The sequence below is a fragment of the Natrix helvetica genome (assembly GCF_964273705.1).
Source record: "Natrix helvetica genome assembly, chromosome: 8".
NCBI classification, from domain to species: domain Eukaryota; kingdom Metazoa; phylum Chordata; class Lepidosauria; order Squamata; family Natricidae; genus Natrix; species Natrix helvetica.
The window spans coordinates 12409293-12429069 of record NC_138559.1 but is presented as its reverse complement, the minus strand read 5'-3'; the positions used below and the strand labels follow the sequence as shown (position 1 = coordinate 12429069).

Below are 19777 nucleotides of genomic sequence, written 5' to 3'. Positions count from 1 at the left end.
TTTCAATAGATGCAGCTCAACTTCCACATGTCAAAAATATAAACCAGATACGCAACGAAGCAGAATTTCTCTCTGAATGCAACTACCCTGCAGAGGTCAGCTCTCTTCAAGCACGTAGCCAAGGGTCTACACCTTCAATTTATGCTGCGCTTGAAGGTCTCTCAGTTCTTCTTCACTGGCCATCCCTGTTCCAAGCCTTTTTTTTTTTTGGCAGCTAATGAAAATCCATGGGAGCTGAGCATGAGGAAGGCATGAAACCTCTCACCCAGAACTTTGCTTTGGTTTAGAAAATATTTTGCTCAGCTTGTGCAAAAAATAAAATGAGAGGCAGGCTTGGGGAAGTGAGGAGGAACAGATGGAGGAAGGAGCTAGAACATCAGAGAGCTCTAATTAGTTATCAGGGTAACGAATGGATGTTTTTAATTAACGTGGGTTTCACAAAGTTGTACATTTTAATTTCACGAGAGAGAGTTAGTCAATATATGCTGAAAGTGAATTTGACATGTAAATATAGCAATAATGTAAATCTCAGAATGTCCATATGGGGAGAATTCTGCTAGATAGCAAGGAAATACACATTTCAGGTAAAGCTTTGCCGTGCCTCAGTCTTGGGCCGGTGAAAGATGGAAGCTCTGCTGTGAGCATGTCTTCAGCAAATGGTTAATGGGACATTTGTGCTATGGCAATCACAGCAGGCAGGCAATAACAGTTTTCTATTTCAGCATCATGATGAAGGTGTAATGCTGGTACAGTCTCCTACACTGTTCTACAGTAGTTGTCATTTCAGAATGAAAATGAACTTTAAAACACTTTTCAGAACAGAAGTGAATAAGAATATTTTTGTTGTGGCCCACCGGCAGCCAGCAGAACTGGCAGCAGAGTCAAACAGTGAGGAGGTTGGGGAGGAACATGGGCCAGTCCTGGGGGGCTGAGGAAAGCTCAGATGAGGGCTCTGCATCGGAGGCAGAGAGGGAGTTAAATAGCAGTGAGGCAGAGGAACAGCTGGAGCCTGTTCCCAGTGTGCACATGCACAGAGCTGCCAGAAGACAAGGACAACTAAGAAAGCAGGGTCAATTGAGGAGTACAGCCACAGCTTGGAGGTGATTGGCCCCTCCCAGAGGAAACAAAAGAGGAGCAAATGGGGAGTGGGTTTTTGCAGGAAACAATTTGTTCATTCGCTCATTTCAAGAGTGGAGAGTTCTGTTGGTGATTATAAGAGACTCTGTGTCAAGTTTCGCTTTGCCCTGTGTTTGGAAACTAGTTATGTTATAGCACTCCAAACGAGATAAGGTGCGTGTGGATAAACATTCCTCGGAAAGACTGTTTGCTAAAGCCTTGTTGACTGTGAGTGAAAGGAAGTCACAGTCGTGTAAATAAGAGAGGTTTTGTTGGAACCAAAACTTTGCTCCTTTCTTTCTAAGGAAGTCTGGGTCAGAACAACTTTCTCCAATGAATTTTTTTATACAGGTAGTCCTGGAATTACTTGCCACAGTTGTTAAGTGAATCATTGCAGTTGTTCAGTTAGTAACACAGTTGTTAAGTGAATCATTGCAGTTGTTCAGTTAGTAACACAGTTGTTGAGTGAATCTTGCTTCCCCGTTGCCTTGGCGTATCAGAAGGTCACAAAAAGAGATCACATAATCCAGGGACATTGTAACCGTCATAAATATGAGTCAGTTGCCAAGCTTCTGAATTTTGATCATGTAACCATGGGGACGTTGCAAAGGTCCAAAGTGTGAAAAGTGGTCTTAAGTCACTTTTTATCAGTCCTGTTGTAACTTTGAATGGCCATTAAACCAACTCTTGTAAGTCAAGGGCTACCTATATGTAGTTTAATGAAAAGAAGGACTGGGGAGACATGATAGTTCCACTATCTCAGGGGCTGCCACAAAGAAGAGGGAGTCAAGCTGTTCTCCAAAGCATCTGAGGGCAGGACAAGAAGCTATGGAGGGAAACTAATCAAGGAGAGAAGCAACCTAGAACTAAGGAGACATTTCCTAATAGTTAATCAGTGGAACAACATGCCTCCAGAAGTTGTGAATGCTCCAACATTGGAGTGTTTTAAGAAGATGTTGGGTAGCCATTTGTCTGAAATGGTATAGGGTTTCCTGCCTAGGCAGGGGGTTGGACTAGAAGACCTCCAAGGTCCCTTCCAACTCTGTTATTCTATTCTATTCTTTTGATGGACAGAGGCTGCCCTAGCTGCCCCACAGTGCTTCCTCACTCAGCTGAAGGCTTTGTTCAGCCTTCAAACAGTAAGGCTAGCTGTGGAATCTAAATCAGTCAGGTGCAGGAACCAACGCCTTCTGTGGCCCTAGTGTGCTGCTCGCTTATGTGCACTGGCCTTACTATTTGAAGGCTGAACGGAGAACTGGGCCCATGCACGCATGCACACGCATGCAGGATGGCATGGTCCTGGCCAAAGTGATGCGACCCAGACTCATACAGTTCCCAGGATGGCCATGCAGGCCGGATCTGGGCCTTCAGTTTGACACCCACGGTTTAAAACTTCAGTTCAGTTATACTCAAATGTTTATGGACAGAAGCTGCTCCAGATGGATCAAATAAATAATTTTCTGACAAAACACAGACTTATATTGTACATTAATGTATGTTTTGGAAATCAGATAACGAAACAAATGCAGATTTTAAAAAATCATGAAATAAAGAAAAGAGGTCCCAAGAGCTGTGGGGGACGCAAAGGCTGCAATTCATGTTCATTTAGTTTTGCTACTTACATCGATCCTGGGATGATGGTTCACGCAGTAGAGGAGCTGGTTCAGCGCCGGAAGGAACAGGTTCCTCCGAGGGTCCAGGTGCTGTGGAATTGAGAAGGAAAAGACATATTCCCTCCTTTCTGAGAATCCAGAATCCCTCTGCCAAGGGATTTCTGGGCCATTACCTTCAGAAGGAAAATGGCCTGCTCTGTGGTGGGAGACTGCCGAAGGAAGCTCCTGAGCGTGAGGCCAAAGACCTCCTCCAGCAACTTCTTCTCCACCTGAAAGGAAACATAAGAGACGGTCTTATTACTTTGGGAGAACATTTCCCTTGCAACCCCAGAAAGGAAACCCCAGAAATGGTGTTGAAGTGGTACCTCAGAAACATCGTCCTCTCCCTCCGGGGTAGCCACCCAGTAAAACAGACAAATGTCTATCAGCATGGATTCGATCAGTTCGTCCCTTGTCAGTGTGATCTTGCTGTGGAATTAAAGAAGGAAGAGACATCAGGGCCCATGTCAGTAAACAATCTCCTTTTCCTTCTTCCCATCACCTTGTTCGACTCAATGGCCTTTCCCTTCTTGTTCATTGACTACCCCAAACAGACTTTCCTCACGCGCTCCAAAAGAAACCAAAGACTGACCTGAGATTGTCCATCTCTAACAAGGCAGCTAATCTGGTGGCGAAGCTGTGGTCCTGCAACACAATCTGCCAGGAAACAAAAGTGGAGAGACTCAGAAAATTCAAGCTCAAGTTCCACCCTCAGATTGGGCCAAAAACGAGGGTGATTGAAACCCCGAGGCAAAGCCCAGCCAAAGGAAGCTCGACTTCCAAGGGATACGTACTCTTTGCGGTGTCTCCCTCCTCCTCCTCTCAGAGACCTGTTGCCATAGGTATTGGCTCATCTCCTGGTCTCTTGCTATGCAGGCCAGCTCTGATTGTGCTGCTTGGGGAAGGTCCTGTCTCTCAAAGAGGACCTTCTCTTTCCCTTGGCTGTCCTTGGTGGGGAAATCTGGGAAAGGAGACACAGACGTTGGAATCAGAGCAAAGCTTCAGGTCTCCTCCAGGTGAAGAAAAGACCCTAAAATCTGCATCCTTCTCTCGGAGACCCAATTCAAAGGCTTTTGTGGCTGCTGGCTATGTCTGTTTAAGGGGAAAGACCAATTGCGTTCTCCCTCCCCAGTTCCCAGGATATAGATTTGAAGGTTCCCAGAGTATATATATAGTTTATAAATAAGAATGCACTCCTCATACAAGAAGCATACCTTCTTGCTGGGCATCAACCACACACAACTCTATTAGGCTGGCATTCCAGATGATCCTTATTTTGGCACTAAGACCAAACCAAGCTTAGTTTATTCTTTGATAGTTAATCCCCTTCCATTAGCCTTCCAAAGTCATCAACGTCAAGCAATAACACATTAAATGTAGACTAATGCCAAGCAATGACATTTTGAAGAACTGGGAGATGGCTCTTGAAAAAGACCAAACGTTGTAAGAACGTTAACATTTGGTATTATTCGAGATGCTAGTGCTATGTTTAATCTCAGAATCACTCCAAATTCATCGCTTTTTTCTTCCTCAGCTTCAGTTTTTGCAAAAGATGCAAAAAAGTTTGAAATATTTCCTCATACTCATATAAATACACAGGTCTAGTGAAAATTAGCTTAATTCATGCAAGTAATAGCAATATGCACTATCACCTCTGAATATTCTCTAAGATTTACTTGAACTGAAAGCCAAGTCCTCTTCATAGAATGCAGAAAGAAGTCACTTGTAGATGTGAATAAAAGCAAAGACTGGCTTACCAATGAGATCTGCTTGTAAAGATGAAGTGCTTTCAAGAGTCAAAAAAATCTTGCAGTCCTCGTGCACAGATTTGTAACGAGAGAAGTATTATTGCCTAAATAAATAAATAAAGTTTGTAATCATAGAGATTTCTATCTTTCAAGTCATTTGCCTACAGTTAAAGCACCTTTTTAAAAAAAAAACTGAAGAAAACCTGTAATTGCTTCTCAGCACATATTATTTGTGGTATGCAAAGTTTTTTAATAGTACATTTTTATGTACAAATTATGCAAATAGAATTTGCACTTTATGGAAGTTCTTCTTTAACAATTGCAAATGAATCAGCCACACTGCTGTGGAAGAAGACATTAACCAGGGCATCCTATAATGAATAGATAGTCAGCCCAGGTTGAAGGAATTTAAATTTAATTTAAATGCTTTATTGATGGGTAGGGAAGGCTTACCTAATCCTGAGAAGATGCGACATAAGCAGAGCGTCGTGCAGCATTCAGTGCCAAGTTATGGAAAAACAGCCACTAGGTTAATCCCCCACAATGCCTCCAGCTTAATTTGAATTTGCAGCACTGAAAATTAAGATAGCGGGTAGACTCAGGCATCCTGCAAGCCTCCTCTGGCACAAATAGCATTAAAATAAAGGCATTGTGAACTTGTAAACTGTAATCCACCCATCTCCCAATATGTTGTATGGAAACTCAAGCTTTTTAACAGTTCATTAGGTTCTTGGTGGGGAACTTTCTTTAACTAAACAAGAGACACAAGTCTAGAGCCATGTTTCATTCTGTATTGTTTTACTACTAATACTGGAATTGGATATCATAGGGTGTAACAATTGCATCATATATCATGGGAAAGACTATTCAAAAACTGACTTATATTATAGCTTTGGTCTAAGTAGCCCAAAAATATTGTCCCAAACTAACAGGATTTCTCCCAAATATGAGTTTTTTTGAGACTTAACTGAAATTGAATACGGAAAACATTTGCAAAGTACTGTATGCTGTCTACTATTCTGAGACCACTTTTGTAATGTGATAGCTCCATATTTAATCTTTGATTAGGACATGCTCATTGAAATTGTCTGTGTGCTCGCGCTCTTTTGAGTCAGCGCTCACTTCATACAACTGCCTGGATAATTGAAATAATTGAGATAATTATTGAAAATAATTGAAATAATTCAGGCTGGATATTTTCATGGCAAGATTTCAGAAGTGGCTTGCCATTGCCTCCTCCATAAGGCTGAGAGAGATTGACTGGCCCAAGATCATCCCACCAGCTTTGTGCCTAAGGCAAGACTAGAATTCACAATCTCTGGTTTCTAACTTGATCCCCTAACCACTACATCAAACTGGCTGTTTCCCAATGAATGAACGAATGACATTTACATTCTTTAATATCTATGCCATTATTAAATCATTGAATTATAATAGTGTCCCTTTTGTGTAAAAATACACATTAAAAGAAAAAATAGAACAAAGGTAAGAATAGAAGTGAACAAAAAGAAGAGGGTTTTTTGTACCAGAAGCAGAGAACCTGTCATAATGTTCAGTTGTACTTCCAATGTCCAAGAGGATTAGCCTTTTGGCTGCAATCAATGATTCTCAGTGTCATTTTTTATTAACGTGTCACCTTGGATTTGAAGGGAATCCACTGCTGGATTTGAGGGGAAAAGGCAAATGTTATACAGTAGGTGAAGGGCAGGCTGTTGCTGGATTGATCTTTCCCTGTGGCCTACTTAACATCTGCCACTTGCAGCAACTGGGAGAGATTGTGGCAGGCTGAGAGGCTACTGGAAAGAGCATGAGACATAAAAGAACCAAGAAACAGGAGGAGAATCCATTGCTAGTTCATCTTTAAATGGCAATTCAGCTCAGGTGGCAAGATACCCCAATGGTTCAAAATGTTGCAATGAGTTCACCAACGCATATGGCTTGTAAATTCCAACAGCAGGTTCCAAGATTCTTTATTTAGCCCCAATTCTAACATACGATTCTGAAAATTGTTGAAAAGATGGAATTGGTGCTTCCTTGACCTCACGTTCAGCTGTGTGAAGCTTAACAGCAACTGCTTCATTCCACGTAATGGAGAACTGGACCTGGATGTAGAAGCTCTCAAGACGTTTGTCTCTCATTATCCTTGACAAATAACTATTGTGATTAAGTTGAGGACTGCTGAGGCCAAGAACATTTGGAAAGTTAGAATTTACTCACTTGTTATCCAAAAGGGTCTAATACTGTTGCAAAGCTTTATAAAGGCTCATAAAGGGGTTTTAATTGAAGCACACATAATCCATTTATCACCATTTCTCATGCAGCTCTCTCCTTGAAGATCCAGGATCATCCTGAGCATTAAAACAAGCCTTTGAAATACGTTTTGTTTTCTTGCAGTGTCTGTTTTAAAATATCTGTGTCCAATAAAGGCGTAAGGATTCAGGAAACGGAGCTGCCCAACTGACAGTCAAAATTGTTATTTGTCAAACTTCATTAGAACCATTTACACATTCTTCACCTATACTCCCTAACAATCTTATCAATGCCCTTGTCAAGCAACTTACATTTAATATGCTTTTTAAATGTAGAGCAGTCCCCCTTTTTCCAATCTTACAATACTTACGGTCTATCAAAAAGAAAAAGAAAGGAAACATAATTTACCATACACCAAGATGATTTATTAGGCAATTGTGGCCAAACCGCAAATTCTAAAATTGTTTCCTCCCCCCGCCCCCTATGAGAAATTTTAAATTGGGCATCTTCATTTGTGCTAAATCCTCTTCACTTTCAGCCCCTAATGTCCTTTGGTGTCTAGAACAACTTGCCATGGCCGACTCCCTATGGTCATCTCCTCACAGCCCTATCACTGCAGCCAACTCAAGTTGGTGAGTTGCTACAGTGAGATGGTGGCAGCAGGTGGCTATGGCATAACGGCCGTGGCAAGATGGGTGTGGCAGGTTGGCCATGACGAGATGGCTGCAGCAAGTGTTCTCATTCCATATCCGTTGATTCCCACACTTAGGTCAGCAAAATAATGTCATCTTCATGTATGGTCTTTGCTTCCCCAGGGAAGAAGATTTCTGTTGCAACCCTCCTGCTATAAAATACTCTACTACTAGAGATTCATGCTTCCTGTTCCCTCCCAGTATTTTATAAAGAGATCAAGACAACTTTATTCTGCTCTTTTAACTTTGGTTTATTTATCTGAGGCATGAAGAAGGTGTCTTTTGTTTATTGTGTTTTATACTTCTACTGTGTTGTACACTACTAAGAGTTTTTAGAAGATGCTGATGGAGAAGGAGGAGGAAGAGGATTTAAATTTGCATCTCATCCAGCATTAAATAATTCAAGGGGAAGAAAATAAAAAAACTGTAAATAAATAAATCTCAATAATTGTTGAGTTTTGTTTTGATCTTTTTCTCCTGTGCAGAACTAGCCCAGTTTAGAAGAGCCCAGTCTGTGTGCTATGAGGATGTGCACAATTTTTAAACAAAGTAAGCTAGGCTGGTGATCTTCAGTGATGACAGAATGATGCTGAGGGATAAACCAAAGGAGATATGCTGCATCAATTCACTGGTCAGACTCCAGCACATAGATAATCTTATAAGTACATCACATATTGGGAAATGGATGATTTCATTCTCAGCCATTCTGAGAAGAAACAGAAAAGCCAGCTGAGCTTTCTTTAGCCTGGAAAATAAATAGAATTGTTCCCTGGTCAATGTTGACCATCATTTACCTGCCCTGCCTCATAGACTGGAAATTTCTGCTGCATAAAAGCACATATTTATTTATGGGCAATAGCATTCCATACAGTAAATGAGTTGCTATTTCTGTTTCCTAAAGTGATGCAAGGCTGAATAACTTAATAACCAAGACAATGTGTACTTTATAGAAAATCTTGGTCTGGCTCCCAGATTCTTGAGCTAGAAGAGTAGATTTGGACCACTAGTTTATGAAACAGAGCAATCTACAATCAAGGGTACCAAAACTGTGGGAGTTATAACCACAACTAAGGAGGAGGAGGAGGAGGAGGAGGAGGAGGAGGAGGAGGAGGAGGAGGAGGAGGAGGAGGAGGAGGAGGAGGAGGAGGAGGAGGAAGGAGAAAGAGGAGCAGGAGAAGAGGAAGAGGAAGAGGAGGAGGAGGAAGAAGAAGAAGAAGAAGAAGAAGAAGAAGAAGAAGAAGAAGAAGAAGAAGAAGAAGAAGAAGAAGAAGAAGAAGAAGAAGAAGAAGAAGAAGAAGAAGAAGAAGAAGAAGAAGAAGAAAGCTTCGGAATCCCATCCAAGTGCCCAAGGTATTTTCCAAGTAGAATAGCAGACAATTTCTGAAATGTATTAAGGAAGCTGCACATACATATCTGTCTTTCAAAGCTCTTTGTGGGCATTTGGCCAATGGATGCTTTAAAAAAAAAATCTCCTTGGGAATGATTATCTATTTCCATTTGTCTTGATTTAATCTTGGCACCAGGTATTACAGAAGCATGCATATCTGTCAGGTACTAATGCTGCATAAAGCTGTATTAATGAGACATAGTTCAAGAGGAAGCAAACGATAAGCTCTTAAATGGCAGCGCCCGATGCTTAGCAACCTTCTCTGCAGAAGCAAAAGGAATCAAAGGCCTGGGGCCCTTGTGCTATTCTTATTCTTTCCAGGGGGAGAGAAAAGGCCCGGAATTAAACATGAATTGGGTAACAAGGATCAAATGGTCACATGCCTCAGTTCTTAGCACTGTGCAGAAACAAAGTCTCCTGCCTGTTCTCTCAAATTAATTAAACATTGTGGGGGTGCACAACTTGCTTTCGGAATAGATAATTACTGGGAAGTATGTCTGGGGGAAATGTGGTATTGTCAACCTTGTAAGCTTCCACGCTAATTTTTCATAATGTCTCTAGAGGAACATTTCAAGGGAAATTATTACTTTAATGAATTAAATTCCCACGATGATTGTGGGAAATTGAAATGGTGGAGCCAGTTTGCTATACTGAGTTGGAGGGTCAGTCTTCCTCCACTCCCAGTATTCAGACGGGAACACTGTTTCAGAATAACGGTCTGATTTTTGTACTTCCTGGGAAAATTACAATCTCGGGATATCCTTTCAAATCACTTGCTTCTACCCTTCTACATCTTGTTTCCTTAGATGGTAAAAGGTAAAGGAGTCCCTGCAGATTTTACTTCGCTACTTGTTGCCAACTCTAGGGGGCAGTGCTCATCTCCATTTCAAGGCCATTGAACCATGCTGTCCAAAGACATTTGCACAGTCATGTGACCAGTATGACATCATAAGATGTTGTTACCTTCCTACTATTTATGTACTTGCATTGAGATGCTTTCGAGCTGCTAGTTTGGCAAGAGCTGGGACGAGGATGGGAGCTCACCCCGTCATGTGGCACTCAGGTCTCGAATCTGGGCTGCGGGCTTTCTAGTCAACAAGCCCAGCATCTTAACACCTGGTGGGAATGTCCCTGGTTCCCAGGAGAAATAATTTTATTTTGGCTACAAGTCCCCAGCTATCTCTACTCCCCCGCCTCTCATTCCCACACCTCCAACCAGTCTTGCTGTGGCAGCCCTGAAGATGCTCCAAAATGGCTTCAGGGTTGACAATTATTTGAAGCAACCACTTCATTTCCCCCGAGGCATACTGTTTTAGAAAGCAAATTTCATCCTACCCCATGACTATTCTTTATGGATCCCTCTGAAGATTTGCATGGTGAGATGACTCCATTGCCTAATGGATACCTAAGCAGGCGTAGAGGCAATGCTTCTACTGAGCCAAGGGCTGAATGGGGGAAGATTATTGGAAGATCAATCAGTCTTTCTCCCCTGTCAAACAATGAATACTCTAGACGACTCCTGCCTATCTTGCTAATTTTCCAATAGTACCCATCATGTTTATGTGGTATTAATTGTAATTCCCAGATGTAGTTGCTTGGGTGTGAAGAGATGACCTAATGAAGAACGTGGCTCAGCCCAGAAGGTGTTTCTTGTTAACAGATGCCCATAATAGTTTTTTTTCTCCCCAAGAAAGATGTAAACTCTCAAAAGCCCAATAAAATATAGTTGCTGTGGAGAATATTAAAGTAAGATACATAAGCAAGTTGGGCCTGATCCAGTCTAATCTATGTAGGAATGAATGAATGAATGATTTGGCCTTTCTATTTATCAGCGACTGTTTTTATCATCACAAAAACAAAGAGATAAACTTGGGTTTTTTTTGAAATCTAAAGCCTCATAGATTTTGCTTCAAAATGTCAGCATTTCATCAGCAATCAGAATCTTAACAGGAGCATAAATGTCACATCTGTTTTAGTAATCTAGTGCAAAAACACCTGTTTCTTCTCGGGTGTCTAGAAAATGTGATGATAATTGCTTTGAGAACACAAGCCATGAATATTACGTTTTCACAGTCCAAGAGTTTTCCTTGACTGAATCTGGCCAGGGAGACATCTGCTAGTATCTCGTTTTTCATTGCTCAGTCCTTGCTTTGCTATTCTGTTGATTGCCTGGCTTCCAGTCCCACTAAAACCCAAGAGAAGACTTTACAATGGAATACAAGCGGTGGAGATTTATTTATTTATTTACTTACTTACAAATTAAGAAGTGATATTGGAAATAATGAAAAGGAAGGGAAAGGGAAGGAAACAAAAAGAAAGGAATCCTCTGAAAATCATGACACACACCACACCCCCAAAACTAATCAGATTTCATATTGTCAATAGATGGGACAGATGCATTTAAAATGAAATAAAATCTGTACTTTGTGGCATTCAACGTTAAATAAATATTCAGCATCATTTGTCTGAACTACAGCCATAACTTAGTGGCAGAAATTGACAAGGACTGCACATTTGTGTTCTTAGAGACTTTTTAATCCCAAGGTAGTAGTATAAACTAATCAGGCCACATATACGTACATAAATTGCTATATCAAAATTAAACTGAGTAAAATCCTCCTATCTCTTCCAATTTTCTTGCCTGAAACTGAAATTTGCATTGAACAGTCACCTATTCCAAACAACTTTCACCTTTTGTCTCCCTTAATACAGGTGGTGTAGTTGCAACTTAATCTTTACACACACACACACACACACACACACACACACACACTCCTTTATGCTGGATTTTGGTCTACCACTCATGGTGTTGCATCACTGATCCTTCCTAAATCCTTCCTAAAGCGGATTCAAGATAGTACAACTTTACAGAATTTGAAGTTTTAATAGCGTTTTAGCCTTCCTTAAGACGTTGGGACTATGGAAATAAATCCATGGATTTAAGGCTTTATTAGCAAATATTAGGATTCAGTGTTTGACAGCCCAAATACCTGTGACTGACTTTAATATTCAAAGAGTCGGTGGAAAAAGAACAACCCTAAAAACAGCAGCAATAATGAAAAAAACCTCACATAATCCCATTGACGTTGAAAATAGAAGTTTGGCATAGAGATGAAAAGAGATTATCCATCTAACATGTTATTACCCAGAAGTCTCTATCTACAACTCAGTTACATTTTTAATTATAAACTGCTGGGGAAGTAGGTTTCCTCCCTTCTCTCCGAAATTTAAAATCTCCCTGCTGATGGTTTGAATGCAGAATAGAGTCTTGAAAATCTTTAGAGGTCTTTAAATCTCACCCCTGCCCAAACAGGAGACCCTATACCAGAGGTCTTCAAACTTGGCAACTTTAAGACTTGTGGACTTCAAGTCCCAGAATTCTCCAGCTGGCTGGAGAATTCTGAGAGTTAAAGTCCACAAGTCTTAAAGTTGCCAAGTTTGGGGACCCCTACCTTCTTTCTTTCTGGAGAAAAGGCCATCCAATCTCTTCTTAAAAACTCCAGTGTTGGAGCACCCAACTTCTGAAAGCAAGCCCTTCCACTGATTAATTTTTCTAACTATTAGGAAATTTCTCCTTAATTCTAGGTTGCATTCTCTTTGATAAGCCTCCAACCGTTACTTCTTCTCCCACTGGGAGGGGGGGGGAGGTTGGAAGGTGATTGAAATGTTGCTAATGTATGCAGTGAATAATTATCAAGAGCCATTTCAAACCAGCTGAACAATATGGGAGCTTATGGTCAGATATGGAATTAGATTCAGAGTATTTTATGATCCTTTATGAGCATTATCTTGCATGAGAAGCTATAATTAGACTGAAAGAACAAGATCATAATTTTAATGCCACAAAAACTAGACAAGTGTGAAGATGTGAGGCAAACTATTACCAATATTAATATTACTATTCTTTTTGAAACCATGTGCCATCAAATTCTTTCTAGATACATTAATGCCTTTGCTTTGGAGGGGGGAAAGTGGGAACAAAATTAAGAAAGCTCCCTAAAGATCTTTAAAAGTAGCATATTTATTATGACAAAGATTTATGGGTGCAGTTCACATATTTCACAAACATTTATGCCATAAACCAAGTCTTCATGGTGTCTAAAGTTTTCTTGTTTTCTGCCAAGGAATGATACTATCACCCTTCCAAATTTCACACACTAACACCCCCTCACACACACATTATAACATATAAAAAATCCATTTTCAATTCAACAGTGTGTTGTCTGGTACAAATAGCTTTAGGAAATCGTAATCAAAATATTTACAACAGCGTTCATTACAATCATCATCATCATCGGAAGGTTTAATACTTGCTGCTCAAGAACAAGCATTATAAACTAATGCCATGAAAGCGAAGATACAAAAATCTTTCTTGTAGATTTTCTAATTCAGTAGTCATAGTTCCATCAAATAGTTCCATCAAAGTCAATCTGGTCTAGAAGCAGCAAAGATTCTTATCCAATTTGCAGTGTTTTTTTATCAAATATAATGTTTTTCCTTCAAGCAAAAAAAATAATAATTCTATTTTGGTCTCATCTGTTAGAAATACTTCTAACAGCCTTCTGGCTTATCCAAGTGGTGTTTTGCAAATAATAAACTGTCAGCAATGTTCTTTTTGGAGAGCAGTAACTTTCTTCTTGAAACCCTGCCCTTCACTGTTATTCAATGTTCTTCTGATGTTCTGTTGATTACTTGGCTTCCATTTCCACTAAAGACCACGGTTACTCAGGCAAAGGTGATTGTTGAATAAGAAAGTTCTTATAGATCTTCCTATCAATGGTTACCAGAAGAGATACCTCTAATACAAAGACCGAGGATTTTTTATTACTTGGAAGAAACAAGACTGGAAAAGCTAAATGCATCCATTTTTCTTCTCAGTCCATTTCTCATCTCTCCAAATAATTTAGTTTGCTGCACTCTGTATCAGTTTGAGAATTACTTCACTGAAGTCAGAACTGAAGAAGCTTCTTGGATGAGAAGCAAAATGTCTTCAAGGAAAAGTCCAGCTGCCTTTTGAAAAAGCACCTTTGGGATATCCACACAATTGTATGCATGCCAAAAATCAGAGAAGGAAGAATTGTATTATTATTTTTTTTCATTTCAGCTTATATTTTGATCATTCATCACAGGATATAACATGAAACAATCAAACTTTGTTGTAATTTCAAATGCAAGCCGCAATGTTAGCAGTTATTGACTTAAACGAGGGGTATCAAGAAGGAAAGAGGGGAAGGAAGAAGAAAGGAGAAGGAAGAGGAAAGGAAGGAAGGAAGACAGGAAGGAAAGAGATTATAATGAGAGAGAGGGAAGTCCTGTCTTAGTACTTGGCCACCACCGGTGCCCCTGACATGAGTGACGTCAAGCTGGCCATGCCCTCCCCCCCGACTTCCCCAAGGTCAAACACAACCTTGATGTGGCCCTTAATGAAATCGAGTTTGACACCCATGACTTAAACCAAACACTTCTGAAGAAAACATAGGTACATTTTAAATGTCAGTTTTGACAATTAAATGACGAAATCAACTACCTCGGTGTTTATTGCGATGGAAGCTACACCAATAATTATCAAATGGAAACATGCTGCTTCTAGCATCAGTGTTTAATTTATTAGAGGAAGAAAATATAAGCACGATCTGAGATCAACAATTGAGGTATTGTGAAATGAATGCACATATTTGATTGTGTTTGCATTTGTCTTTCCTTTCTTCTTTTTTCCGGGACATCAAGTTACAGAATATAATATTCCTTCCCCCAACTCTCCCCTCCCCACCAAGAACAACCTTCTGCATTTCATTAACATAAGGAAGATTGTAAATAATCCAACCATCAGTTTACTCAGTGTTTTTGAGCAATATTTAAAGAAGAGAGGCTTTTTCAGTTTGGAAAGAGAAATTCCAAAAGTGGATTCCAGAAGAATCTGTGGGGAAATTTCTATTTCGGTTTCCTCAAGGATATTGCCAAATGAAGTACTTTGTTTTTCTGCATGCACATAATTTTGGCTCGGCCTGCCTCCATGTTGTCCAGAGTGCTTGTAAGAACCCCAGCATAATGGGAGCCAACTCCTCAGAGGTTTTCCAAAAAACAGATCACTCGAAGGATACTTGGAATCATTCGGCACTCAACTGGAATGCAAATAGGGCATATAATGTCCTTAAAAAGTAAAAAGACTTTTTCCTGAATTTGAATAGATCAGAACTTCGATGCAATAAAATAACATTACAGCTATGAACAATAAAGCCCACCCTTTCGTCTGAATCTACCAGAAATCAATCCTCAGAAATAGACAAATTCAGTTTTCTAGATGTTCAAAAGAATTTAGACCTGATTATTTACAATACAATACAATAGCAGAGTTGGTAGGGACCTTGGAGGTCTTCTAATCCAACCTCCTGCCTAAGCAGAAAACCCTATACCGTTTCAGACAAATGGCTAACCAACATCTTCTTCAAGACTTCCAGTGTTGGGGCATTCACAACTTCTGGAGGCAAGCTGTTCCACTGGATAATTGTTCTAACTGTCAGGAAATTTCTCCTCAGTTCTAAGTTGCTTCTCTCCTTGATTAGTTTCCACCCATTGCTTCTTGTTCTGCCCTCAGGTGCCTTGGAGAATAGTTTGGCTCCCTCTTCTTTGTGGCAACCCTTGAGATATTGGAACACTCCTAACATGTCTCCCCTAGTCCTTCTTTTCATTAAACTAGACATACCCAGTTCCTGCAACCGTTCTTCATATGTTTTAGCCTCCAGTCCCCTAATCATCTTTGTTGCTCTTCTCTGCACTCTTTCTAGAGTCTCAACAACTTTTTTACATTGTGGCAACCAAAACTGGATGCAGTATTCCACGTCTGGCTTTACCAAGGCACACTCTTTCCATTTGATTCTGTTTCTATTCCCCCAAATGTAAATTATCCGCAGCCTGTCCGTACTTCAGTCTAAATTTATATATTTAAAAAGTTGCATTGTATAAAAAATGTGAGTGCAGGTCACTTTTTCCCAATTAACATATTTTTGTTTATTTTTTTCCTAACATGAACAGTTTTCAAAAAGAGTTTTATTATAATGAATCATTCTATATATTTTCTATTCTATTTTCTATAATCTATTCTATATATTAAACCAATATAAAAGAAATAAAAATAATAAAGTAGTAAAATAATAACCCCCACCCCCCACCCCCCACCCCAGCAATGCACTCATACAAACCATTTAATGTAGGGGCCACCAACATTTTGGACCTCAGGGACCACTAAATTCATAATTTAAAATCCCGTGGACCACTAATATGATTTTTTTTAAAAAGATAAATATTATGTAGTGCAATTTAAAAAATGCAAATAATTTCTCTGCCAACCACCAATTTTTTCTCGCAGACCACCAGTGTTCCACGGCCCACTGGTTGGAGACCACTGATTTAATGGGCTCCATCCCGCTTTGGATCTCCCCTCCCAGGCTGGTAGAACCAGGTCTTCAACACTTTCCAAAAGAATATAAGAGTGGGGGGCCAGTTTAATGTCTGGGGGAATGATGTTCCAGAGAGAGAGAGAGATGCTCCAAATTACTTCAGGGCTGACAGACAGCCTATGTGAGATACAATACAATACAATAGTAGATTTGGAAGGGACCTTGGAGGTCTTCTAGTTCAACCCTCTGCCTAGGCAGGAAACTCTATACCGTTTCAGACAAATAGCTATCCAACATCTTCTTAAAGACTTCCAGTTTTGGGGAATTCACAACTTCTGGAGGCAAGCTGTTCCACTAATTAATTGTTCTAACTGTCCGGAAATTTCTCCTCAGTTCTAAGTTGCTTCTCTCCTGGATTAGTTTCCACTCGTCTGAGTGTCAGGTTTAGAATATGGAGTGAGTTATTTCTCTAAGTTTCCTATTTCAGTTGAGAACTTCAGGCACAAGGGAGGGCTCACATTTCCTTCCTGAACAACTGGATCTATAACTTTCTCTTCTTGTTGGGGGGAGGTGATTAACAAGAGAAAGAAGAATCATTGATTGACATTAAAGTAGAATTACTCTTTCTTAATTTTTCTATTATTTTTCTAGACTCTAGGTTCACTGAGATATTTCACTAAGCCTATAATTAACTGAATTAAGGATTTTTATCAGTGACTATCAAAAAGAAAGAGATGCTCTCTTTATTTATTTATTAGATTTATACCCTATTCTTCATTCATCAGCCACCTTCTGGTTTTACCCACAACAGCCCTCTGTGAGGTAGGTTGGATTGACAGAGAGTGGGTGATCCAAAGCCATTTAGTGAAACTGAAGCTGATTTTCCTCACTTCAAGGGGTTAATTAGAACCATTAGATAAGAACCAGACGATAAAAACTCAGAAACACCATTGTTGTGTTTGCATAGCGTGCTAAGGAAAAGGTTGTTAGACAATTCAGACCAAGCTAGATTGCTGTAAGTAGAACAGACATACAGAGAGACATACATACATACATACATACATACATACATACATACATACATACATACATACATACACATACTCACCCAAACACACAGACACATATCCCTACAATGTGTTTCAGCAGTTGAAATATATCAGGATCAAAGTGACTTTAAGGATAGCTGTCCCACAAAATCAATGGTATGATAAATCTTGTGGGTTTGACATTCTCTGTGGCAAGGTTGGTTTGTAAAAAAAAACTTTAACCACTGGAGTTCAACCAAACCCTGTGCATTTGCCACATGAAGAATAGTATAGAATTAAAAAAAAAACCAGGCTAAATACATATTATACTCTTAAAATATGTATTTAGTCTGGTTTTTTTATTCTATATTATTTCATTTTTGTATTTTATATCTATCGGCCTTTGATTTTATTGACATTTTTATTAAATCTTTGCAAACAATTCAAAACTGGTGGAAAGTAAGTAGTATTTAATACTTAAAAAGAAAAGTAGTACATGCAAGATTATATCTCTATTTTAAAGTACCAGTTTGAGAGTCTGTTTTTTTTTAATGTAGCTTTGTGAAATCTTTTGCATTCAGTTTCAGTTTAGTTTCAGTTTATTAAATTTATAAACCGCCCCCTCTCCCCGAAGGAACTCGGGGCGGTGTACAGACAATAAATATCATTATTTATTTACTTACCTGCATTAACAGGTAAGTCCCTTATACCAGTTACCCAAAAGGGATATCTCTTCTCTTTGCGCTGTACTCAAAGTTCAGCTGATCTTTTGTTTTCTTTCTATTTGATTTCCTCTTCCAAGTGTCAGCCTGGCTGATTTCCATCTTTGGACAGCTGAAGTGGTTATCGGATCTTGCCTTCTTCTGAAAAACGAGATGCTTAAGCGTCTAGGTTATCCTTTGAAGTGTCCAGCCAAGCCACAGAAGAAAAACAACTCTGAGTCTGAAGAGCTACTTCAACAGGGAAAAAGTAATGGTCATGCCTTGTAAGAATCACTCCAAGGAACAAGAGTTTTTTTTTTCCTACTGTACAAGAGAGATTAAAGACCTGAGAGATAAAGTGGCACTCAATGGACACTCTTTGCCAGGCTGATAAATTGCTCATCAAGGATCTCCTTTGGACTAATGGACGAACCTTGGCAAAAAGCCCATATTCTTGCTGCATGAAGTTGGTTTGTTTACCCCTTCATTCCATCATCTCAACTCCCAATGAATCAAAGCCATGGTGGATTCTATTTTAAGTCCACTCACTCATTCTGATGTCTGAGTTATGCTCCTGCCCACTGAGAGCCAACATTCATGGAGTTAATTCCACTTTTATTTTTAATTCCATGTTCCATGCAACACCCCCTCCCCCCACTTTCCAACATCAACTAGAATAAGACTTTATACTTTCATTATTTCCCATTTAAGAAAAGCACAGGGTGTTGGGATTCTGTTCACCAGTGTGATAACTCTCTAAAACCTGAACAGAATTAATTCAAACGATGTATAGGGAAGAATTCAGTTTAAAAAAAAAACTTTTAAAACTTTTATGTACTGTTTTCGTTTTTAACATTTTATTAGTACAGAGTCCATCTTAAAATTTGATAAATAAATATAGCAACTTAGACTTATATACTACTTTACATAGTGCTTTACAGCCTCTCTAAGTAGTTTACAGAGTCCGCACATTGCCCCCAATAATCTGAGTCCTCATTTTACCAACCTTGGCAAAATGAAAAGCTGAGTCAATCTTGAGTCAGTCAAGATTGGTAAACTGGCAGTTGGTAAAATTAGCCTGCATTCTAACCACTGCGCCACCATGGCTCTATATAAAAGTCAAATTAACAAATGAGACAAATTAGACTACAATGCATCTCTATGGGAGAGGCAGTTTAGATGGTTGCTCATAATGCTACCAGCTGCTCCTTTCTAAGCTCCACCCAATCACAAGATCACCTGTGTTTCCTAGTGCACGGGTGTCAAATTTGCCATGTCACGTTGCTGTCATGTGAGGTTTTGTGATTTTTTTCCCATTCACAGAGCTGGGGTAGGTGTGGTCTTCATGGGATGCATCCAGGACATGGGCCTCCAGTTTGACACACACAGACCTGTCCTAGTACATCAAACAGTTAAGCACATATAGAGGTAACACAAGGAGAGAGCAGAGAGATGTCTTGCATTATTTCGTGAAGGGACCATTGTTGCAACATTTGCAGCTCTGGCTTCGTGGAGTGCCAGCTTCTCTTGTGCTATGGTTGTCCTTCTGTCCTCAGATGTCTGGCAGCCTTGGTGGATCAGTGTGTGCCATGTCGATTGATCTTGTGCCAGGCTTTCCCAGGAGGTGGTGTCGATATCCAGGGACTTGAAGGAGGCTTTCAACGTGTCTTTGTATCACTTCCTTTCTCTGCCATGTGGTCGCTTTCCTTGAAATGGCTCACCCTAGAGGAGCTGTTTGGGGCTGCGATGGTCTGGCATCCTTGCAACATGGCCTGCCCAGCATGTCTGGTTTTCATCAGCAGGGTG

At 39.9% G+C, this 19777-nt stretch overlaps 1 protein-coding gene and 1 long non-coding RNA gene across 9 annotated transcripts in view; one reads left to right on the top strand and one right to left on the bottom strand.

Moving 5' to 3' along the window:
• Positions 1-19777, bottom strand: part of LOC309396068 (uncharacterized protein) — a 193186-nt gene that overhangs the window by 67415 nt on the left and 105994 nt on the right. For 3 of the 5 annotated variants that reach the window (XM_081960830.1, XM_081960828.1, XM_081960829.1), the window contains 5 exons: positions 4526-4620; positions 3361-3425; positions 3095-3197; positions 2903-2998; positions 2739-2819 (listed from right to left, as the gene is read on the bottom strand). In XM_081960830.1, coding sequence (XP_081816956.1) covers positions 2739-2819; positions 2903-2998; positions 3095-3197; positions 3361-3374 — 294 coding nt within the window. In that variant the 5' untranslated portion in view covers positions 3375-3425; positions 4526-4620. Of the gene's footprint in view, positions 1-2738; positions 2820-2902; positions 2999-3094; positions 3198-3360; positions 3426-3982; positions 4024-4525; positions 4621-6733; positions 6865-19777 lie in introns of those variants that run through there. The other 2 variants (XM_081960827.1, XM_081960826.1) reach the window with 2 other exon arrangements.
• Positions 1-19777, top strand: part of LOC309396084 — a 415466-nt gene that overhangs the window by 364705 nt on the left and 30984 nt on the right. The window contains exon 5 of one of the 4 annotated variants that reach the window (XR_014176036.1): positions 7582-7677. The exons of the other annotated variants lie outside the window; for them this stretch is intronic. This is a non-coding gene — a long non-coding RNA (uncharacterized lncRNA). Of the gene's footprint in view, positions 1-7581; positions 7678-19777 lie in introns of those variants that run through there. 4 annotated transcript variants of the gene reach the window in all.